Genomic DNA, 25,832 nt, shown 5'->3' with positions numbered 1-25,832 from the left:
TGATGCAATGAGCACGGGGGGCAACTTTCAATTTTGAACCATTAATATACCATGCAAATACTCAACAGTAGTACTTACATTAGTATTAGTTCAGTGTGTTACTTATGGGAATCACTGTGATTCTGCTTTCATAGTGAGCATAGCTTTAACCCTTAGATGCCAAGGCTGATTTTCCAGGTATTTGCACTAACGACAAGCGTGTTTTCAGCAGGAAATTTGAAATTCTGCATGCTTCTAAATGAAATTTTATATTGATTCATTGATTGATTTGGTGTTTTAAGTACACTTTATGCACAGTAAGGCTAATTGGGACTGTACCTAGAGTTTAAAGTGGGATCCGAACCACTATGTATCCCCACCGGGTATCAAACCCGGGACCCATTTATTACAAGGCGAAGATGCTACGCTACCACTGAGTCATCGAGGAGGCCCTAAATAAAATGTTATATTTTCAAAACTAAGAACATTAGAGGTACAAATGATACCTCCTTTGTTCAGTATACTTTGGGCTATAATACTGATGGAAAAACAATAAATCTTCCGTTATCAATTAGAAGAAAAAAGGGAAAGTAACGATTTTTTACACAAAATTTGAAATTCATCAGACCCCCACGCAGGCTACAGCAGGACGTGAATTTCCAAAAGGTACCCGCATAATGCCTGGTATGTTTGCCAGGCATGTGGTGTTTTTGGCACCAGGAATGTCGGAACGCCGTACTTCTATTGCTAAAAGTGTGTTTTGAAACACCAAAATTGAAAAAGAAGCGATGATTTTGAAACCAATGAAAAAAAAAAATCAAGACATCCCCCTCACCCAAATAGTAACAATTGAATTAAACTTTACTAATTGTTAATTACATACTTGTAGACTAATGCAGAACTCAAAACGTGTATCTCCGATCATTATCCAAGTTACAGTACGTTAAAAAAGTAACATACTACACGGAAAAGCTGCTTGTGACACCGGAGTCACAGGCCGTCCTTAAGGGTTAAAAATTAAGAAAATGAACGAAATACTTACGAAGGCCAAGGGGGCAAGCGTTTGAAGAAGGTGCTAACTCTATTACAAGAACCGGCTCAGGAGATCCGTCACCAGGAGGAAACTCTAGCAGGGTGAGCTGCTCCTTTTCCGAAGGCATGATTGACCTGTAAGAAGAGAAGGAGCTCAAAATACTTTTGTAAACAGACTGGCTACTCAAATAAGTAAAAACCTTCATTTTTCCCTAAAACAAGTTTTTGTTCCTGCAAATAAACATGTAGGCTTCTGGTACAGAGTACTACAATCTTTATACAGTGGTACCTCAACTTTACGTTAATCCGGGGGCAGGATACAGTGATACCTCAACTTTACGTTATTCAGGGGGGCAGGATGAAAAAACTTCAAAATCTGGGAAAAGTAAACCAGGAAAAAATTTGAAACACATGGAACGTATGAAATTCTTCGGAATAATCTGTTAAACAGACCAAGGACGGGCCCATCAATTGTGACAACCAATTTGAAAGAAAATTACAATATGATGATGAGGGCATGTACCCTGTTCTACTTGTACTGTTATAAATTATTTAGTTAATGTCAGACAGCATGGGTTTGTGAACGGTGAGAGTGAGTTGGTGAATAAAGATAAATTATTTTGCAAAAGACACACAAAATCATTATACAAATGTAAAAGGAAGAAATGATTTTTCCTATTTTGACAGTACTTAGTAAATTTACAGTGCAAAAATATTACATCAAATTTGACAGTACAGGGTAAGTCAAAATGATGGACCCGATTACAGAAATTTATTCTGTGAAATCTAATAAACTATGTTATTGTGAGACATGCGATTCGAAAGATTAACTTTCAAAGTTTAGTTTCCATGCAATGTTTCCACTTTCTACTGCTAGGAGTCAGCAGCGAGCAGGAAAATGGCGTTGACTGGAGAACAGAGATCTTTCGGTGTGCTTGATTATTATGTGAACATGTCTGTGATTAGTGTGCAACGGCATTTCAGTACCAAATATCGGAGAGAACCACCTACGGGGAAGGCCATTCGTAAGTGGTATGAACATTTCAGAGATTCGGGCTGCATCTGTAAACGAAAATCGACTGGCCATCCATCGACTGGGGAAGAGTCAGTGGAACGAGTGCGCACATGTTTCGTGCGGAGTCCACAGAAGTCCACCTACCGGGCAGCAAGAGAACTTCAACTTCCACAGAAAACTGTCTGGCTGGTTCTGCAGAAACGTTTACAAATGAAACGCTACTGCTTGCAACTAGTTCAAGCCTTAAAAGACACTGATTATGCTTTGCGAACATCCTTCTGTGCTGATTTCCTCGCATTAATGGAAACGGATGAGTTCTCTGAGAGGTTAATTTACAGTGATGAAGCAACTTTTCAAATTTCAGGGAAAGTGAATAGACACAACGTAAGGATTTGGGGAACTGCTAACCCCCATGAATTTGTGGAACACGAACGCGATTCTCCCAAAGTGAATGCCTTTTGTGCCATTTCCCATGAGAAGATTTATGGGCCCTTTTTCTTCCATGAACGTACTGTGTACAATTGGATGGTGGCCCTGCGCATTGCCATGGCAGCGTTCGGGAACATCTCAATGGGGCATTGGAACAACGTTGGATAGGGCGTGCATCTCCAGAGGATCGACCTCTCCTTCATTGGCCACCTCGTTCCCCCGACTTGACCGATGTGATCTCTTCATGTGGAGTTTTGTCAAGGATTATGTTTACGTACCACCACTTCCGACAACATTGGATGACCTGCGTGCCCGCATCACAGCAGCCATTGCTGATATTGACCGCAACATGCTACACAAGGTTTGGCAGGAGATAGACTATCGGCTTGATATGTGTCATGTTAAGCGAGGTGCTCACATAGAACACTTGTGATTTGTTTGAAAAAAACTTTGACAGTTTACCTTTCTTAGCACATGTCTCACAATAACATTTGTTTATTATATTTCACAGAATAAATGTCTGAAATCGGGTCCATCATTTTGACTTACCCAGTACTTAGTAAATTTACAGTGCAAAAATATTACATCAAAAAGAAATTGTGTTAAACTTACAAGAGGGTTCCAAATTTAGAATTATTCATCATTCATAACACGATAAAACCTTGTTTCCCTGTTAGAAGAAACCCTAAAAATGCTGACCAAGGAAGTCTTTATTATAAAAACTGAATTACTTCTTTCTTTTGGTCTGAAGAAGATTCAGATGTAGGGTTGAAATATTACATGTACAGTGCTTTATTATATAAGAAAGACTTTCTTGGTCAGCATTTTTAGAGTTTTCTCTCTTGTAGTGTAAATTACATTCTAATTGTTTCACCATAAAGAAGTGGATACCCTGATGTGGAGAAAATACGCATTTGAAACTTAGGCAAGGAACATTAATTTTTAGAGCAAACTTGTCAATAGCTTTTGTAAAGTTCCTCACACCCCTTCTCCCCCCCCCCATAAACAACAACATACTTCTGAATTTGAATTATTTCAATATTAATTCCGTCAGCGAAGAAACAAAAGTTTTTAATAATATTAATTTTAAGATGAAGGACCATTTGCAAGATTTAGAAAACACACGATTGAAACTGGACCACTGCCAGTGAAAAGTCAAAAGTTATGCTCGTTTCATTTTTAGTTTGTACAACAAAAATAGTAAATTAACTTACCTATCTGTTACAAATATTCCTCTGGAGAGCCCACCACTTGGAGCTGACTGAAGATACTGGGGAGGAGCATAGCCAACCCCGAGGACGAGAAATTCAGAATTCAGTCTTTGCTTTCCTGACACTATTCCATGGCATTTGGGTCCTGGACCAATTATTAACGTCTCTGCCCCTCGCTTGAGATGATACAAGCCACCGAACACAGCACACAACCTGCAAAATATAAAAAAAGGCATGAAAAAATTAGTGTAAGCTTTAATAACATTCTACAGTACCACTAAAAATGTCCATCTTAATTACATGTACAGAAAAACATAAAATTTAAGGGAAACTAACTTAATTCACCTTTTCTAATTACCAAGAAGATAAAGTAGGAGTCACAATGTACAATGAATACTTTAATAAAAATAAATTAGTTCTCTTTGGATATCAAAGTGAACATAATTCTTGCAAGAAGTGTGTAGAGCTCACTTTTTTATCAGTATTAGCCTAGTTTTATTTATGTTAATGAGTGGACATATAGAAAAACAATGTTTCAAAGATTACACATGTCTTTGTCCAGCTGTTTTCATCTCACTTCACGAAGAAAGTTTGTGACTGATTCCTGTCATTGGTTCTTTTGGACCTTCTCCATGAAGCAAGATGAAATAAAAGTGACAAAGAAGATGCATTATGTATAAACAGTGTTTTTTGTAACATTAGTCATTACAGACACATGAAAAATTGTTATTGCCGTTTCAGAAGTTCACATGTCCCCTTCCTCACAAATTTTATCAGTAAATCAGAAATTGTTTGTTTATTTGAGATGGTGTTTTAAGTCCACTTTATGCACAGTAAGGCTAATTAGGACTGGACCTACAGCTTAAAGTGGGATCCTAAATTCTATGTGCCTCCACCGAGTATCAAACCTGGGACCCCTTGATTACAAGGCGACGAAGCTACCAAGCAAATCAGAAATGATCATTAGATTACAACTGTAAACTTGATCATCTACAATTTACATGACCCTGAGATAAGTTAAAACTGAGAGTTGAACCCAAAACCACCATCAGGGTAGCATAGCTTGGACTCTTGAGGGCAAAACCTGTAAGTGAATACCATTAGAATGATAGACATATAGATCTAATTAACTTATTACACTATTTGTTGTGCTACCTGTTTAGAATAAGAACAAAACTAGGACACATATTTCAAGATAACAAAAGAAGAAGAGATGTAATTTAAGAGGATTTTTTTTAATTAACGAGATATTGGTAAACAAACAAACTCTACACATATTTTGCAACATTAAGTAACCATCGACCTCATCCATAAATTGAATATATCTGTCCATATGCCAGTACACTTGAAACAACTAATGTATTCTTCCATGCACTATCAAGTATATATTTAATGAGTACCCTTCACTTGTACTTTAGGTACAAAATACCTGTTTCGAGGAAACATTTTTCCTGTGTTGAATTATTTATCAGTTTTTAAAAATGTGAAGTGATACACTGTTTACATCGCATTCAGCCAGCATTACATCTGCACTTGTGACATAACTCACTTTTGATTGATTATGCTAAGAAAATTAAGACCAATTATACAGTGCCTTTTTCGGTTGGGTCGTCTGTGAAACAGCAGCTTACTCGGCAGGACGTAAGATCGCATCTGCCGGCATTTAGACTAACAGCTGTATGCTGACTTGCCGCTGGATGCCTAAGTGCTTCATTATCCAGATAGCTAGTGTCCAGTTTGAACATGTTTGTGAAGTGTTAAGGTGTTAGCAAGTGTTTTAGATTGTTTTGTATTAGTTTACATATTACTGTTGCTTTTCTGCACCTGATACGTTTTGCACCAGAATTCCCAGATGTTCCTGCTTCACACAGAGATTGTGCTCGGATACTAGTGAACAAATTGAGGTAATCAGGGTCTGTTCTTGATAAGAAGCAAAGGGTAAAACAGCATGTGCTTAATGAGGAGAAACGTTGAAGTATGATCAAAAATCCCTCCAGTTTTAAGTTTGGTTTGAGTTGCTGTTTTAACTCCACTTTATGCACAGTAAGGGTAATCGGGACTGGACCTACAGTTTAAATTGAGATCCGAACCACATGTGCCTCCACCGGGTATCGAACCCAGGACCCCTTGATTACAAGGCAATGATGTGACCACTGCACCATGGGGGAGGCCCCAAAAATCCCTCCGGCGCCTTGCACAAGAAACAGACATGTTTATGATGTCTGCGTGGCAAGCTGCCAAGCTTTTAAACCTGAAACCATACATTAGAATAATTGACAGAAAACATCAGGAGGGAAATTTAAGCAATTTTGGAAGAGGAACTTGTTACTGAAAATTTCCTTTAAAAATGTTGTAAATGTGTGGATGCAGGAGGACATCATTTCCAAGACATCGGGTAACAAGATACATGCTCATTTTATTTGTAACTGTCAATGTAATTGTACACGATATCTCATTACATAGCTAGCGGCTCCAGTTATGCGGATATTGCATCCTGTTTGCCGGCAGACGAGATCTGCCATCATTTCGCAGGCGACTCGACCGAAAAAGGCACTGTATCTGTGTCATGCAACATGCTACGGAATCAATGTTATAAAATTTCTTCACTTTACATGCTAGAATGTTTGGAAAAATGCCAAGGAAAATGCTTTTGTCTAAAGTGAGCCTAATCCTGCAGAGATCCAAATGAAGTACATCTCCCTCCTTACCCCCTATCCTAAGCCACTGTTGAAGGAATTTCTTCAACAAACAAAAATCGCTCAATTGTCACAAATAATAAATGTAATCAATACGGAGTGGATTTTTAGGTGCTAATAAAACTGATAAGTATTTATTTTTTATGTTCTAAAAACAAATCAAAAATATTTTCATTCCAAAATTCTCTCAAACAAATAAATAGCAGGACGTTAGTTGCTTGTTGCATTGTGTCGATTACAATGAACAACAAAGTATATTTCCAAACTGTCCACTCAAAATGTATGCCGAATATCTCTAAACAATGACTTGTATTGTGAAAACTGCTTTTCACATCATGTGTAGTCAGACGTGTATAATTGAAGTGTGAAATGTCATGCACACTTTCACCATCAATTTCACCTACACTTTCATTCTCCAGAACCTGAGCAACTTTACCACGCCCTCGGTAACCCCCTCCCCCACAGACTTTTTTTTCAAACACGCTTCAGAATTTGTCTTTACGCATGCAAGCATGTCTCTGATAGTGAGTTCAATCTTGTTTCAACTCCACAAGAATCCTTCACTGTTTCACAAAGCAGTTGAGCAGAAGTTTTTCTATCATGCTACCCAAAATGCTTCAATATGCAGATAATGAACCCAAACAAACATCAATAAATCTTGAAGTATCACAAAGTGTATTGTCTATTTTATGTATTAACTTGAAATTATGCATTTACACAAAGTATTCTGAAACTTTATTTTGTCTGGAATGTCTAAAATATGTACCTTTTATGTCCTTTTTCTAAAAATATGTGTTTTATGTGCTAGGTAAAATTATGCATTTATATGTGAAATGAGACTTGGCAGATTACATTGTACCCATATGGTCAGCACTCCTACCAAGTACAGCCGACTTCCAAACCAACAAATCTTTACCTACAAATCTGCTCCCTAATAATGAATAACTGGAAGAATAATTGATTGATTGGTTACGTCAACATGGATCAGTCCACCCACCTGCAGAAGCACTGAGGTATTTCGCCACTTCCGTAGTTCGGCCATAGGAACGGTGTGTTTCCATAGCGACCCAGACTGTTTAGAAACCTCTGCGTTCGCTTCACTCCTTCCATGCATGGTGTAGAGTCCTTAGCCATGGCAATTGCATACAGGACGTAATGGATAAGGTTTGGGGTTAATTTCTTTGACTTCAGAAATTCAAGGAATGTTTTTGATGCGAACCCTGAAACAAAATATAAAAAATTATAAAACATACAAACATAAGAGAGGGTCTAAATGCTCTCGATTCATGCTGAGAAGTTTATATTTAATATTTAAACATGTTGTATCACATTACACATCTAAGTTAAAGTTTGTAATAAGTTCATGTTATGCTCTGATTAGCTAATTGGGACTGAGAGTTTAAAGTAGGATTTGCATCACTGTACAATGTGCCACCACAGATTGAACCCAGGACCTTCTGATTATAACGCAACAATATTACCACTATGAACTACAATATACAGGGTGTACATGATGAACCCTAGGGGTTTTGAAGTGATAGGAAATTAAAATGAACACATCTGAACATTTTTTGAAGAGCAACTCAAAAAGTTTCTTACAAAAAATACCACACTTATATGTGATCACGTTCACTGACATGAAGAATGTCCAGCCGGTATTCCACTTCGTGCAGCAGCACGTCGTCAGGGAATGATACAATGGCAGCAACAATTCAGTCATGCAAAGCATTCACGTTTGACACCTTTGTTGAGTAAATTGGGTCCTTAACATACCTCCGGAGGAAGAAGAATAGAAAGAACATCGTTTGTGGCTTGCCTGATCAACTTCCGCAAACTGCGGACGAAAACATCACGAACTTGCTCAACTGTCTCGTCCTCCCCCTGGCATCTTCAACACACTCCCAGTTTCCAGAAACCTTCTGTACCATGCCCTGATGCTCTTGTCCGTTGGCGACATTTTGTTAAAGACACGCCGAAACTTACGCTGCACCGTAACAATTGATTTTGATTCCACAGCGTGTGCTTTCTCTTGAGAAGATGCCATTTTCACAAAAGCGACAACAGCGCTGCCACGAATGACATGTGCGAACAGGAAAAAAAGACAAACTTGAGCGTATATGGCACCAAATACAAAAGACTTGAGTGTCGTAACATAATTTTCTGATTTCTAACATTGTGTTGAAACCTCATAGGTTCATCCACCCTGTACTTTGTTTATGACTTCAATAGAATTGAAAAATATTGTAATGTACAGTATATTAACAACTGGATCTGAAAAAAAAGTAATATTTTGTTGCCAGTTTTAAAGATTTCCACAAAGGAACCTCGATTATACATTTTTCAGGAGAGGGTGTCAATAAAGGTCTTATATGATTGATTGTTATAGTTTATTTAACATCACATTTCTGCCTATTTTGGTTAACTGAGACAATTAGGATGAATGGTTGATTAATTGGGTTTATTTTACTTCACTTTTCTGCCACTTTTGACTAATCTCGAAGATGAGGATGAGTGATGAAATTGATGGATGAACACTCACAAACACCCATGCCGAGATTCGAACCTGGGACAATTAGCATCGTAGCATAGCACTCTGTGCTAACCACTCCACCATGGAGGCCAGCAGGATGAATGATGATAAGTAGGGGCCGGGACTTTATAACATATTTTTTTTTATTTGGCATCCGATGGAATACTGGGGTGAGATCTCTACATATCTGATAAAAATTAGCCGAAATAGACTAACTTGGTAAGGCATATTTTGACATATTTTAGCAATTTCGAGTTTTTAAAACACACATTTTCTTGTAATGACATATTTCTGTATAATTTCGTATTTGTCTTGGGTATAATCAGTTATTTTATAATTTATTCTTCTTACCTTTAGCGCAACTGATTTGATTGATTCAGTTTTTTTTACTTCGCGTTTTGTGCCTCTTGGCTAATTTGCGAAGATGGGGATGAGTGATGAAATGATGAAATTGATGAATGGATATTCACAAACAACCAAGCCCGACCGGGATTCGAACCCGGGACCCTTGGCATCGCAGCGCGATGTGCTAACCACTCGGCCACAGGGTCGGGCTTTAGCGCAACTGATTATTACAGATGAAAATCAAAGCAGTACAGAACAATAAAAGAAAAACTTTTTTTATCCCACAGACAATTAATAGTCATGCGAACATTATTGAGGAAAAATATTCTCCATCACAGTTGTGTGGGCACGGGAATTACCAGGCATGAGTAAACAAGTTTCAATTGTTCAAATTTCTTTACCTTTTTCTTTTCGCTACTCACAACAATGTCAAAAGTAAAAATAACATTTGATACATTACAGCCCTACTCTATCGGCAATCAAGTATGGGAGTTTCAACTTGACTTGTCGTTTAAGCCAGAGCCAGGCATGTATCAGTGTGTAGCAGTGCGAGTGAAAAGATTGACTCCTGTAAAGGAATCTGTTGTGGTGAGAAATTCGAAAGTACTGTTTATGCATATTTCTAGCTTTACTGGAAATATTTCTTAATTTTTTGACATATTTTTAAATCTTTATGACATAAGTACATACCTATTTTACAGTTTTATAGGACATAAAGTCCCGGACCCTAGCGATAAGAGAAAGCATTATACTGGCTGTGTGTTCAGATGCCAGAGCATCGTTAGCCTGCAACATTGCAGTTACCAGGGTATATTACATGGAAGTGAGGTGTACTTTTTGGTACCATCTTAAAGGGCAACCCTCACACCCTAAAGAACTTATAGCACAGGGAATTTTTGTAACATTTTGCATCATTTTGGACAGGAAGGTAAAATGTACAAGGTGCATTAAATAAATAACCAGAAAAGTAGAATAAACAATCTAAAATACGACCGTGATTGTTGTTTGATATTTTCTGAAGGTATCTGTAAGATATTCATAGCTGGCGCTGGCACGCATGCCTCGCGCACAGGACTCTGGGAAACAGTTACACAAGATGGCGGCACCCTTACAGGAGTGCTCCAAGTTGGAGCAGCGAAGTGGCGTGACATTTTTGTTGAGTGAAGGAGTGAAACTAAGACATTTATCACCGCATAACAGTTCAGTATGGTGACAACTGAACGAGTTGATCACAAGTGTACGAGTGGGCTGAGAAGTTCAAACAGGGCATAACCAGTGTTGAAGATTCTCCGCATCCAGGTTGCTCTGTCACTACAGTCACGGAAAGCAACATGCTCAAGTGGAGGACTTGATACGGGAGAACCAGGGTATTACTGTCAGTGAAATTGCATCCCAGATGGAAATAAGTGTAGGATCAGCCCACTATATCAGTCATGACTAGAGCCCGGAAGTTCAGGCATTTATTTTCGTTAAAATAGGCAGGCAAAAAGGCATTTATAATGTGGAAAATAGGCACTAAAAATGGGGAAAAAGGCAAAATAAACTGAAAAAGGCACATTTGAAAGTCACTTACTTTTATCTATAATTTCTGGCAAAATGTTAATGAAGCATACATAAAACAAGCAAATGTAGCTGGACTCATTTCGATAACATCATTTTCACCTTTTAGAATATCACAAATTGTTTTCAATTGTTTCAAGTCATCATTTTGCACTCACTACCCATTTGCACTTTTCCACAACAGCTGACCCCTTTTCTCCTGGCACTTCCATCATCTGCTGCATAGATTCCTCGAAGATTTTCATGGATGCTACAAGAGTCTCACCTCTTTTTTCTAGCTTTGTAATTGTCTCTGGCAATGCACCATAATGTGCAAAAATAAACAACAGTTCATTCTTCAGTTCTGAATAGCACAGGAGTTTTTTTCGAATTGAAGCCGCTTCATTTTCTGGAAGAGCATCGATCACCTCACTGATTTTTTCAAGGTGGTTAGCATAATATATAGCTGCTGATATCCAGGTTCCCCATCTCGTCAAGACTGGTTGCGGAGGTAAACTAAGCTCAGGTGCAACTTCCTGAAATGTTCGGGTTCGAGAGGGAGATTTCAGAAATATCTTCTTTGTGTTCGAAATCAACCTGTCCACTTCTGGGTGCAAAACACTAACTTTTTTGGCGATTCTTCGCATTGCGTGGGCTACACATGTGATATGAAGCATGTTCGGGAAGAGAATTTTCAATGCTATGGCAGCCTTCTTTATATAGGGAGCTACATCACTGATAAAAAGTAACATGTCATCATGATGTACACCATCTGGCCAGAGCAGAAGTAGGGAATTTGAGAATAACTGAGCTATTGACGAACCATTGGCTCTCTCTAGTTGTTCTGATGTGAGAAGAAATGACGAGGATTCTCCGCATGTTGGTTCCATAGTTTATATGATGACGTTGGCTATTCAGCATCCCATAGCGTCAGTACTTTCATCTGTTTAAATCCAAACCTTCTTTCCACCAACTTCAACACGAATTCTTTGCAGAGCTTCTTCGTAGCAGATGCTTAAATATGTTTTCCGCAGAGTAGATTCCGACGGCACCGTTTCTTTAGTGTATTTCTCCAGGAATTTCCTCAGTGACTTGTTTTCCACTTTCCAGAAAGATATCCCTGCTTCCATGAAAGCTTTGCACAGTTCAAGAGAAAACTGAGATTGCCTGTTGGATGAAGTGCCCACTGTTGAAATTAGGGATATCTTCTTCTGTCCAACCTTTTTGGCAACTGCAGATTTATGTTTTGCTGTTGACACATGCTGAGATATAAAGTATTTTTTCTCATGGTTGAATGTTTTTTCACATATCTTGCAGAGAAGAATAGTACCATCTGTCAAAAATGTGCTTTCACCAAATTCATGCACGTAACCATGTAACTTACCACTTAGTAGCACACTAAATTTCGGCATGATGACAACTACACGATCCTTTCCTTCCAAAGTGCAGAACTAAACTAAAGATAGAGAACTTGATTTTGGAATCCATGCAAAGGCCCTTGGGCATTAGTGCTGTTTCTTGTCAATAACCTCCTGACACGGACGCTGGACGTGATGACGTAATTGTGCAGGTGTTCTGCAACAGGTTTTCAGCAGTCAATCATTCACAAGGACATGTTAACGGAAAGGCAATATCTTAACTCAGCATGAAATACTACTTTTTTAAACACACTTTTCTCCTTCAGCAATGTTGAAACATACGCGAGTTCAATATTACTTAAATAAGGCAAAAATTATTCACATAATAAACGGAAGAAAAATTAATGCCAACAACGTTTTTTGGGAGAAAAATAATTTATTTACACATTTTTTTTAAAAAAAATGTTCAAATTTCATTGAAAAAGGCAAAAAAGGCATTATAATTAAAAATAGGCAGTGGGGTCCCAAATAGGCAAAATAGGCAAAATGAAAAGGCTTATAAAACATTCGAAACAACATAAAAAACGTATATCCGGAAAAATTTTATCAATATATGCAGTAGATAAAAAGAGGCATTTTGCCAAACTTCCGGGCTCTAGTCATGACATACTGAGGTTCACTTGTGTGCGAGGTGGGTTCCGACCCATTTGACACCGGAAATGAAGGAGGGACGTGTTGATGTGTGCAGAGAGCTTTTGCGCTGTTATGAAGCTGACGGTGAGGCATTTCTTCGTCGTATTGTCACTGGAGATGAAAGTTGGGTAAATGTAATGTAAAAGGACAACAAAGGAATGGCAACATCCTTCGTCTCCCAGTGTGCTTTTGCTCCATGATAATGGGAGACCACACACTACCAATGTCACATTGTCTACCATCAAGGATCAAAAGTTTGAGTGCTTACCCCACCCCACCTTCAGATTTCCACACCTTTGGCCCACTGAAAGATGCTGTAAGTGGATCGAGGTTCCAGAATGACGATGGAAGTCCAGTCAGCGGTGCATGAGTGGTTACGCACGTCCAAAATATTTTTTCCCTGTGGAATCAGTGCCCTTATCAAGCGCTGGCGTAGGTGCATTGAACTGGGGGGGGGGGGGGGAGGACTATGTTGAAACATAGTACTGTAGTTCTTTTGGTGGTTGTAATAAATATTTGTTACAACATATTTCCGGTTATATATTGAATGAGCCTTGTATAAAGTAGAACGTAAAATTTGAGTTCCCATGTATTGTGATAATTGTATCATTTGTTTTAGATAACTGTTACAACTGAATATTACAAAATATGTAATTTGGGGAAATACACATATCTCCTACAATTGTAGGATAAAAACTCACCAATAGAAAATACTTAAGGGGTTTGTTTCAACTAATTTTTATTATTAGTTGCCATTAAAGAATCATGTACTAGAACCAAAGTGGAAAGTAATCACTTATATTTTTTTATTCTCAATATGTTGGCACTAGGCGTAAGCTATACTTTAATTCAAAAATACATCATTACCTTGTTAAATATGACTAACATAAACAATTGTTGATTTCTTACTACATTCATTTTCCATGAGAGATAACGTACTTTTCACTCACGCAAATGGTGTTAGAAGATATTTTAGTTCATGGGCAGTGGTCTGTTGTAAACATCCAAGTGGTGAAATTCACAAATATGAAAATAAAATTGATTAAAGTACCTTCAAATTCCTCTGGATGTTTCTCATGCTCCATGCAAGCCGTGAGGAGCTTCATAAGCATTCGTTTCTCTACAACAGTAACATGCTTTGTGCTGAAGACATCCGCACGAGAGCACGGTACCGGAACTAGCTGGTTTCCCAGCCAAGTAAGAACTCGAGTCACGCTGCGGAACTCTGCATATCGGGCAATGTTCGAAGAGATCAGAAGCTCCACCAGTGAGCCACGTGCAAAGAGCAACTGGAAGAGAAATTATTATTTTTAACACTTCTGGTAACACAAAATTAATATATATATGTATGTTACTATTAGACAAATGCATATTTCGTTTCTTATGAAAGCACGCAATGTAATAACACACTGTAATCTTCATTTTTCATGTTTTTGGAAGGTGTGAGGTGCATTTTCCTACCATGTTTTATCACGAAATGAACTGCAAAATGAGATATAAACTCCTAAAAATGAAATTTAGAGTTTATTTAGGTGACACCTTCTGAAGTCAGAATTATCCTGAGAGTTGTGCAATTCATGAAAAATATATTAATTCTGCTGTAAATGTTTGAGAAGGAAAAATGAACTCCTTTACAAAGAAATAATCTTAATACACTGATAACTACATAAATGCTCTATTAGAAGGGAAATGTTTATTTTGTGTAATAAGTGTAGTTTTGAAAATCAAATTTAGGGATATATTCATCATTTCAACACCGAAATGCCATTTTCTATACTGCTCTTGATCTCGAAATGTGCCGTTTTGGTACCAAAATCTTGATGTTTTATTCACTATAAATTGTGGCTTTAACAATTCATATAGATGTCAGTATGGAGTCAATCCATGGACTTATAACCTTCCTATGGTCATATTGGATGTGGTTTTAGTTGAATTTTTACCTGTTGTGTTCAACCGATTGACATTCTGGTCACACTGCATCAGGAAAATCATTACTGTGTTGGTAGAGTTTGATGTTGGAAAACTTTTATGGAAAAATAAAATACTGGAGTCCATGGTTCTGGTAATGAGATTTTGGAAGATTTTATGGAAATGACAGATGCAGTAGTAAATACATATAAAGAGCTGAAGTATGTACATAACTGTACCACTGGTTTTTGTTACTTTTGCTTGACTGGTGTGTCTTAATGGTTTACGTTCTTATACCAAGCCAATAAACTTTTTATTGTCCACTACTACACCCAAACAGTGCAAGAAGGTCACTACAGTTGTGAAGAAATTCCCCGACACCCGTAACTGAAACTGATTAGATGTGGCAATGTTACACTGCTGCATTTGTCATGTCATCATGGTTGTCTGTACAATCATGCCCTCTTCACTGCATCTCTATTCAGTATCACTTATGTCTGTGAACAGCTATTTTTCAAAATGAAGAATGTGAAATCAAATTTTAGGAACAGACTAACCGACAAACGTCTGCAAATAGCCTCATCCAACTTCCAATTGAAATATTGGCAAGTTAGTGTAGAAAAAAAGCAATCAAAGTCCTCTCACTAAAGGTATAAATTATTTTTCTTGTGTATGAATGATTAATGTAATTTTTAAACAACATAATAACTGCAGCACTGCTTTCATAAGCTTATTTGTTGTGTTGCAGTGACTAACCTACACTCAGAACTTGACAGTGTTCTGCAATAACTAACCATGCTCGTATGCTGTTTCATAAGAAAAGAGTAGAGTAAATGAATGTGAATATTGAGCAACAGAAACCAAGTAATAATTGCTAAACTACCACTGTCTCTGCAAACGTGCTGGAACAGTGCAGCCTGCAAGTTCCTTATAGAATGTGAAAATAGTAGTGATATAGGAAAAACATCAAAAACCAATGTTCTAGATGGTGGGTGCTTGTTAAAACTTCCTTTCAAAATGATAGCTGCACTGTGACACTAGTTTTTGTTTCATGATAAGCAAGCACACAGAAAGACTACTCACTAGGCAATGCCATGTTGCAGGGGTGCCTATCGCCCCCCAAGGCCAATGGCTATCCTCCCCAAAATCATGTCATACGTCCCCCCCAAATCATATCATGCATCCCTCCAAAATCATGTCATTCGCGCCCTCAAACAATATCGTAATCCCCACAAAGTATTTAATTACGACAGCGTATCTACCGAAAGTATTTTTTTTCCTAGCTGAATTGAACACTATACTTGATCCACCTGTCCTCCCTAAACAGGGGTGCCCATCACTCAAGACCACCCTTAAAATCGTTCTTTGTTTCACGAGTCATTACAGAACCCTAGCTAGAAATTCTTAAGCTCATGGTGATAATAAAATACGGTTCCTCTTTCAAAGAACTCATCCCCCATTTTCTTGGGGTAAATATAAATATTTTAGTAACCCATAAGAATAATTATGTGGATTTTATCTACAGTGCAAATGTAACTTAAAAAACTAAATATGCTGACCAAGGCAGTAATTTATTTTATTAAAAACATAAACTAAACGTAACGTTGGTCAGCATATTTAGTTTTCATATTCATGGAAACAAGGCTTAATGGTGTTATAAAATTTAACTTGTATGCACCTGCTTTAAATTAAGCAGTATACCAACACTAAGCATTATATTTTAAGAAGTGATGTTATTACATCGAGAATATTCCTTATGTCTTGTAATGCAGCTATAGTATAAAACTTCACATTCACCTCAGTAAAGCACCAAACACGCATTCTCCCAACACAAAATTGCAAGCGAAGTGAGCAAGAAAATTTTTACATCATTTCTTTGCAGGCTTTCAAGAATAATTTAATGGGGTGTCAATACTTTCTTAGGATCCCAATATATTTTTATATTTTTTAGTCTCTCCCAGCTTCTCTTTTGACACGTTCGGGGGTCGAAAACATGTGGATACCATATCGCTAACTACAGTCTCCAAATTTAATATTCAAACACCTCTCTCCACTGCAGAAATCCCCTGACAATCTAAGATTTAACACTTTATCAAGAGCTTCCTATCTCCCCCTTTAAATTTAATACTCAATCCTACCACTAAAATTTCCATGCCAATTTCAGATTTACTGTTGATATTGAAGAGTGGATATTGCCTCCTCCAAAAAATTAATTCTCAGTCTCCACACCAGAATTTCCGCAACAATCTAAGACAATAGTAATACACAAGAATTGAACCCCCCCCCCCTTAATTTAATGCTCAATCCCCCTCTAACTAAAATAGTCGCCATAATCTAAGACCTAGAGTTGGATAGTGACGCTCCAACGTTTAATTCAGAATCCCCCCCCCCCAGAACACAGGTGTTAATTAAGGCCTAATATGTTACAGTTGGATATTTCTCACACCCCTCACAAATACCCTTCAACACATTATTTTCTTTATCTAATGGATTATATATTGTGCATTTAAGGTGTAAAATTTTTACATTTATTTTGGAAAAATATATAGATGGTGAATTTTATATTATTTGAAGCAAAAAAAATCCCCCAAAAAATCTCGATGGTGCAGCCTGCACCATAATCCCCCCTGTGAGCACCCCTGCCATGTTGGCACTGAACTTGTTAAGCCTCTCCATCCAAGAGGAGCTATCCATTGAAGATTTAACTACGGATATTCTAAGATGAATTATTTGTTATAGTCCTGCACCGTGGTCCAAGGTACGAGGCTTTGGGCTCTGGTTACGAGAGATGCTCAGGTTCGAGTTTCCTGCGGGAAAGAGTAACAACCTTTCTCCTGACATTTTAACCTGTGTGTGTGGGACCGGTGGCCAACGTGAGGAAGTTGGGGAGCTACAAACGAGTAGCATAACCCAGTCACGGAAACATACAGAAACGACTGAGGGTTTATCCTGCTGACAAGATGTCACCTCGTAACTGGTTGGGTGATCTCTGTGGTGCAAAAGACCTCTCAGGGTTAAGGTCTGACAAATGACTTTTTAATTGGGTGATGTTCTGTCAGCTCCATGGGTCTCTTTGCTGCTGTTTTATGGCTTTTGAGACCAAAGCCTGCTAGTTTCTTTGTTGTTTTTTTTTTCAAGTAGTTCCCAGATTGTTCTCATGATGCTGGGTAAACACCAAAACTTTGGGAACTCAGAAATAAAACCTGGTACTGCTTGCACAAAAGGTGGGTGCACTAACCATTTGGTTGCTTGATTTGGTTTATTTTACTTTTGGCTAATCTCGAAGATGAGGGTGAGTGATGAAATTGACAAAGGGATACTCACAAAGAACACCCATGACTTGTCTGCGATTCAAACCCAGAACCACTGACATCATAACATGCTGAGCTAACCGTTCTGACACAGAGGTCACACATTTAGCTACACGAGAGCCGATTTCGATATGAAAAAGCTTTAAGTAATTACTTTTTAGTTATGTAAGACGTAAGCGAGTTACTAACGATATATCTGCGAAACTTGCTTGTAAATGTTCTATCAATTTCGGTGGCCTCTGCCAACATCCACTTTGGAACTCGATGCTTTACTGTCAGGTTGACTTCCGGTTCCTGTTGTTGTTTCCTCGACTACCGCTAGGGGTGCTGGTGTAGCCATTTCGTCTGCTGCACGCGATAGAACATTTACAAGTAAGTTTCGCGGATATATCTTTAGTAAATCGCTTACGTCTTATATTATCAACAGCGTTGTTTATTCCTCTCAACATGAATTTTTAGTTATGTTGTCAAGTTTTTTTTGGGTTTGGTATTTTCCATTGTTTCAAGTATCTGCCCGAAGGCTTGGAACGAAAACCTAACAGTGTATCATTCCAATGTCGAGGGATTAATTTTAGCAAGATTACCTTTGGAGCTAAATCCAAATTGAACTTCCTGTACTCATTCTTCACCAGGGACCGACTCCATCTCCGTGGTGGTTTCTGAACGCAGGGCTTCGAACAAGTTTCCTTCCCAGACTCGGATGTTGCACACTCTTCTTTCGACTGCTCATCGGTCTTCTCGTGCTCATCTTTGCAGCTGGATTCTGTTTCTTTTATCTTTGTCTCTCCTTCTCCGCTTCCCTCCATGTTCTCAGAAGCTTCATCACTGCCCTTTTCTTTGGTCGTGTCTGGTTCACCACCAGACTTGGAATCTTCGGCATCCTTTGATGTTATTGGCTCCTTCTGAGATTCATTTCCGGCAGTGTCCGTCTGCGTTGATTGGTCAGGGTTCGCATGGGAAGGCTCCACCACACTGCGAGAAGAAAGATGTTCCTTAGGCAAGCATTTACACTAGGGATGAATCAATACCAATATTAATATGAAATTTACTAATACTGAATACCAATTTTGTACCAAAATATTTAATATTTAAAAAAAAAACCTGAATTGTTCATCCACCTTCTTAATTAATGCATAAAATCAGGTGATTTTAAAGTGTTTTGTCTTGTAAAACACAACACTATTTCGAAATTTATCTGAAAAAACCAAAGTATATGAATTATGCTTTCAAATTCATAGAAATAATAACAAAAGTGTGTAATTTGGCACTAAGTTAAAGGATATTTATTTAAATACCAGATAAATAAAATTACAGTGAAGCTTCGATTTTACATTTTTCAGTGGACCACGTTGAAAAACATAAAATGCAGGAAAATGTTAAATCCGGGACATCAATTGATTGATTTAATTTATTTTACTTCGCGTTTTGTGCCTCTTGGCTAATTTGCGAAGATGGGGATGAGTGATGAAATTGATGAATGGACATTCACAAACAACCAAGCCTGACCAGGATTCGAACCCAGGACCCTTGGCGTCGCAGCGCGATATGCTAACCACTCGGCCACAGGGTCGGGCTCCGGGACATCAAATTTGGGTTCCACTGTATCAGCAATATCATCAATGAACCAACACGCCGAACTTGATAGTGGCGACTAATCTTTTCCAACCCTACTTTAAACTAAAGTTTAATTCATTTAAGAAAGTTTAGCCTATTCCTGAATGAACATGTCACATTTTCATGGTGGTTTTAATATTATATTAAGTGATGTTTCATATTTCCGTGATGCATATTTTACCACTGCCTCTGTTCAACAACAATGTAACCTCTGTTAATGAAGGCAATGCTAACTTTGAAATTAATTGGAAAAAACAATTTAATTTGGAACGTAGAAATATTAAATATCACTCATGTAATACATGTCACTTTTTGTTATTCAGAATTAACATTTTACAAAGATTATTCTACTGGATTGGATTTTAGTTATTAGAAATTGGTTTCCAAACTGTTTAAGCAAATTACTGCAAAGATGTGGAATAGTACATTGAGTATAAGGATGAAAGAATCTCAGAAGTATCTCCCAGTCTAACCCAGATTTCAAACCAGAGTCCTTATTCTACCAGTGCTATGTGCTAACACGGGGGTTTTCAACTGGCGGTCCAAAGGCAGCATGTGGCCCGCGATGCCTTTTTTTGCGGCCTGCGAAGCCAGTTTGCAAAATACATTAATTTTATGTATTTCTACTAAAATACGTTCTATTTTTACTGAAGGAACGGAAGCTCTGTGAAGAAAGACAATATCAGAGGTAGAATTGATTTTACAGTCAATAATGATCATGAGAAGAATCTAAAGTGATGTAACTTTATTTTCACACCATGCATTCCACCCTGAACTTGCCCGCTTTCCACCCCTTCGCTATGGGGAATAAACTTGCCCGCTTTCCACCCCTTTGCAATGGGGAATAAACTCGCCCACTTTCCACCCCTTCGCTATGGGGAATAAACTCGCCCGCTTCCGCGAAGGCTTCACTCTTTCAGTTTCAGAGTATGGACTTTCCTAAACAACTGGCATTTCTAACAGATATCACAGGTCATCTGAATGAACTGAACTTGAAACTCCAGGGAAGAAACCAGCTGGTGTCAGATTTAATGGGAAACAAATGGGTTTGCTAATAAACTGAAGATTTTCAACGTTACTTTGGAGAGGAATAACCTGGTCCATTTTCCAAGCTGTCGGCGGCTAGCAGAAGATGAAGAAACACTGAACTTTTCTGAATTCAGTGCAAATATTAAAGAAATAATGGATGAGTTTGACTCCACAATTAAAGATTTTGAAAAACTTAAAAGCAGCATCCAGCTATTTAGCAATCCTCTTGGGTGTTAACATCGAAAAACAAGCAGCGTCCTTCCAACTTGAATTGTGTGATTTGCAAGGTGATATGTTCCTTCAAACTAGGCAAGAAAAGGGGTCAGTGTCTTTCAAATATCTTTCAAAGGAACGCTTTCCAAACCTTCGTAGTTTTGGACAAAGAATGACATCGATGTTCGGCAGCACATACACGTGTGAAAGAGTTTTTTCTTCAATGAAGTTCACAGAAGCCGACTAGCAGATTCTTCACTGCTTCACCTTCCGAGAGTTTCAAATACAGAAATTCAAGTGGACATTCCAACTTTAATAAAATAAACACATTTGTATGGTGTGTTTTTCATTTCTTTCAATTCATCCATAAGTATTGGGTTTTTGTGAAATATATTGTAATTATACAATTTTGATTTGTGATTACATAGTTTTTATTGCCTCATTTTAGAAATTTAGGTCATGCGAAAGTACTACATTTTCAGTTTAGTACTTACAATTTTTGTAACTTTTAATCCATCCCCCCAAAAAGAAAAGATGCTGCCCGCCAATCAACTGCTGGATATAATTTTGGCCCTCGGACCTTTTGAAGTTGGAAACCACTGTGCTAACATATCAAAAAACCATGAAATTAATAGTAATATCAAAAATCCCGTAATTGCAGTGGGTAACAATTTACCATATCATTCAGCACAAAGTAGCTATGCCTAGGCAAATAATCTGTAAAGACATAGATAATTATTTGATTCTAACTGGTAATTTAGTTACACTTTTAACACTAGTTCAACGACATGCTGTTTAAGATTCATTTCACACTTTTCTCTATAATAAATGTTAAGATGCTACATAAGAAAAAAAGTGGGTGGGATTCTCTATCATATGCAACTTACAGGAACAATTTTCAAACTTGTTTCGTGCATGATTTGGGCCAATAGTTGGTCGGTTTTGAAGGGTTTGCAACCACTACTACTTGAAAAAATCAGCTGGTTAGTTCATGAACTCACTGTTATACCCTATTTACTTGGATACTCTCACTTTTCAATAGGCACCAGACCTTAATTATATGTACATGTACTGTATCTAATGTATTAAACTTGAAAGAGTAATCCAAATATACCAAGTATAAGAATTTTGGATATCCAGTGAAAAATCAGGCGAAAACAGGTCGGCTCAGTGTTATAGAAAAGGCACGGATTGCCAGACACACTGGTCTTATTCCTGGTCGAGCCTGCATTTTTCGCTGAAAAATCTACATAGTACATCTCATGTGTGTGCCTAACTTAATGAATTGATATTTCTACGCTGGAAGGAACCAGGCAACGTCTACAGTGTTTCAAAGGCAAGAGATCCCGTTGCGGTAGCACTTGCAGAGACGATTCCGAACAGGTAAAGCAGCGACAGCGAAAAATCAGGCGAAAACAGACTGGCTTGGTAGCTCAGTGGTTGAACAATGGCACGGATTGCCTGAGACCCAGGTTCAAGTCCTGGTTGAGCCTGCATTTTTAGCTGAAAAATATGCGTAGTTATCTATTGATCAGGGAAACTGAGCAAACGTTAGAACATCGCCTCTTTACACAGTAGATTGACCCAATCGTGCAACCAATACCTAGCATACCGCTGGCCTAGCACTAACATTCTTCCGTCGCTACTGGGTTCGGCCGCCTGATAGAGGTAATCAACCTGGTGGTAGAGGAATGAAAACCTACAGGGTCAACACGGAGGATGCCCGAGGTGAGACAAGATGGCGACACTGGCATGGGCCTGCGGGTAGCCAGCGGAGATTGGGCCAGGTAAGCGTGGAGAGAGCTCTGTCTTCCTTATCTTCCCTCTTCTTGGCCAGGTGGCCCAACGAGTTAAACTTAACATCTCGCTTTTCTTCGAGCTACATCCTTGTCTCTCCAGCGATCCCCGTCACTAAATGGATTCGCACTTCACTATATTAGTTGGATATTCAAATTATCCATTGCATCCACAATGGATACCGGATAATTTGAAAGTCAGGTATCTGGATCTTATGGCCATCCCTACTACGAATGTATTATCAATTACATTTTTAGCTCCATACATTTGTGGGAAAGGTCAGGGGAAGGGGATTGCATGCATACATGTAAACTGAATACTCCCATCATGTCCAATATTATTTCTGCAAGTAGATATAGCAACTGATTCTAACATGCCTCCATATTTACACAAAAGTACTGCGTCATCTCTACATGCACTTACCTACAACTGGTACCCTGGTTATTAGGTGGCACCTTCCAGTTCCTAACAGAATAAACCACTTCAAGTTTTAACTCTTTTTATTTAAAAACATTTCATCATTCAGCAGTAAAATGGGATGGGACAGATTAATAGGTAGCCTATCGGTTTATTCGTATAACTACCGATCCATATATCTATAAATATATTGTAATTTAGTGCAACATTTTGCAGTTTTGTTATAATTTTTATGGATATAAACAGTGGTGTCAATTGGGTTCCAATTGGGGGAGGTGCCAAAACTGGGGGGGGGGGAGAGAAAGACAGTATATATCCCATTGTAGATAAGGTTTAGCATAGTGCGGGGGCAAAAGTGGCACCACTGGATATAAACATATAATCTCCATGCACCACTTCCTTAAAAAAGTAAATCTCTAAATATGCAGCTTCATTTGCATTGCAGTAACCTGTTAACATATTTTTTATTAAGGAGATAAATGATGCATTCAGGTTATTCAAGAACTATTTCGTATTTCATATCCGATCTGTAGAATATTGATTATTGGTAATTTTTTTATCAGTACTTCATCAGTATCGGCCCATCCCTAAAACAAATCAATCAAATCAGTTTGAAGCAGGATCTAATTCACTGTGTGATGTAACTCCACCACAAATCAAATCAGGAACCCTCCATTTACAAGACAAAAGAGCATCTACCACTACACTATCAGGGAGGCCCAGTACTAACTTAATGAATATTATAATTAGGGATGGGACGATATGAAATTTTGGCCGATACCGATAAAGTATCGATATAAAATTTACCGATACCGATAACCGATATTCTACCGATCCGATATAAAATTAGAAATGGTCCCGGAAGAACCTGAAAGGTTCATTGACCTCCTTAATAAATTGTTTCAAGGTCACTGCAGTGCAAAAGAAATTGCATATTTAGACATTTACTTTTTTAGAAAGTAGGGCATGGAGATTATCCATAAAAATTACAACATCAATGGCAGAATTTTGCACTAAACTATCAGATATTTATCGATATATCGGATCGGTAAAATAATCGGTAATTTTACCGATAAGCCTATATCGGCCGATAACGATAGAGTACCGATTAATCGGTCCCATCCCTAATTATAATGTACATTACTTAACATGCATTTTTAGTATCTTATCGACATTTACAGGTAACAATTGTGCATCTTTTTCAAGAATAGTGAATGAAATACATTTAAACATCTAAAGCATTAGCAATGAGACAAGAGCAAGAATGGAACATATTTATAAAACTTACTCTGGAATAAGCCATCCCTCCTCAATGTTTGAAACAGTTGAAAACTGATTTCCTGCAGGAATAACTGACTCCTCTTCCTTAAGATGTGGGGCTGTTTTATCCTCAAGTTCTTTCTCTACGGAAGGGGCAATAGGATCCTTGCATTCCTTGATCCATTTCTGCATTCCATCAAAATTGAAAGAAGCCCACAAACCACCATAGTAATCATTACTGAAAGAGACAGTATAACATATTAAAATGTGTAAAAAGTAACTTGTAATTTTCACAAGTATGAATTACCTAGGATTGAGCCAATATCAATGCTAATATTCTGGAATTGGTCAATAGTATAGGGCATAGTAACGGTTCCGAATGTTTAACGATTTCTTTTCAAAGTTTCATGGGAGAAAGATGAAGTATTGTAGAATTGTAGAAATGATTGTTACAGTAAATTTGCAAATGCAACAGACGCGTTTCTGGCATCAGTGGGCGATAACCTGCAAACTTCTGGCATGCAAATTCAGCACTTCGGTTCCGTGCATTTCCCTCTGGTAGGCGTTATACCATTTGGTTTCAACAGAAGCAGACAACAGAAGTTATGTAGCCGCATTTCTCCTCATCTCAGTGGGTGTTAAGCTTAATACTCCATCATGTAGATGCTTTCCCCAAACACATGTGCCCAGAGACTGAACAAATGATTATTAGATATAATACACTATCCTAAGGATGGAGACAGAATCAGTCTCCAAAACGTAGCTACATAAAGATTTAATACAGTGGTTAAAAGTAAAAATAACTCAGAATGAATGAATCACCACTTATCAGCTACGAAGATGTACATTTGAACCTGGGTGAAAGTAATTAGCACTGTTTGCAATTCCGAAAAGTTCCATTTATCAGCGCACACAAGATGTAAAAGGTACCTCGCACAAATATCCCCGCTTCCCATCGACAAGGCATTATAAAGTTAACTGCCGACATGAGGCTCGAAGGGGTGTCGTGCTTCAGACCAGCACCAACATGATGAAACCATTTAGGGAAGTTATTGTAAACCTGACCTGCCTAACTTAACCACGAAGGCATTTACAAACTTTATTTGAATACTAAGAATCCTAAACCTTCACCACACACATGTGAACTAGATGGCAGCATCAGTCCGTAACCAAGGCAACAGTAAATGAATGGCTGGTTGCAAGAGAAGTACCATATAGGGGTATATGGAAGTAAAATAAAACATTCTCAAGCAGCACACAGTAAGTAATTGCTAAAACTCCAAAGTATGTGTTAATAAGACATAAATAGATATCGAACCATGAAAAAAAAAATGCCTGCATACTATGATTAAATCTAAATTAAACAATTGGAACGTTTGTCTAGTGCATTACTGAACCTGCTACAATATCACTACAATTTAGCTAAAACCACACTTCGAATCCCACGTAACCAAGC

The 25,832-nt window shown here is 38.0% G+C and overlaps 1 protein-coding gene across 1 annotated transcript in view; it reads right to left on the bottom strand.

Annotated features, from left to right (window-relative positions):
- Rep (Rab escort protein) overlaps nt 1-25,832 on the bottom strand; it is a 40,728-nt gene that overhangs the window by 5,782 nt on the left and 9,114 nt on the right. Inside the window, exons 3-8 of the mRNA XM_083129595.1 lie at nt 24,405-24,614; nt 18,631-19,018; nt 13,879-14,116; nt 7,360-7,582; nt 3,670-3,879; nt 1,022-1,146 (exon numbers count right to left, since the gene is read on the bottom strand). Coding sequence (XP_082985721.1) covers nt 1,022-1,146; nt 3,670-3,879; nt 7,360-7,582; nt 13,879-14,116; nt 18,631-19,018; nt 24,405-24,614 — 1,394 coding nt within the window. The remainder of the gene's footprint in view (nt 1-1,021; nt 1,147-3,669; nt 3,880-7,359; nt 7,583-13,878; nt 14,117-18,630; nt 19,019-24,404; nt 24,615-25,832) is intronic.

Source organism: Lepisma saccharinum, chromosome 10, assembly GCF_977018435.1.
Source record: "Lepisma saccharinum chromosome 10, izLepSacc3.1, whole genome shotgun sequence".
NCBI lineage: Eukaryota > Metazoa > Arthropoda > Insecta > Zygentoma > Lepismatidae > Lepisma > Lepisma saccharinum.
The sequence above is the reverse complement of the archived record's forward strand: the minus strand, read 5'-3'. Positions and strand labels throughout refer to the sequence as shown.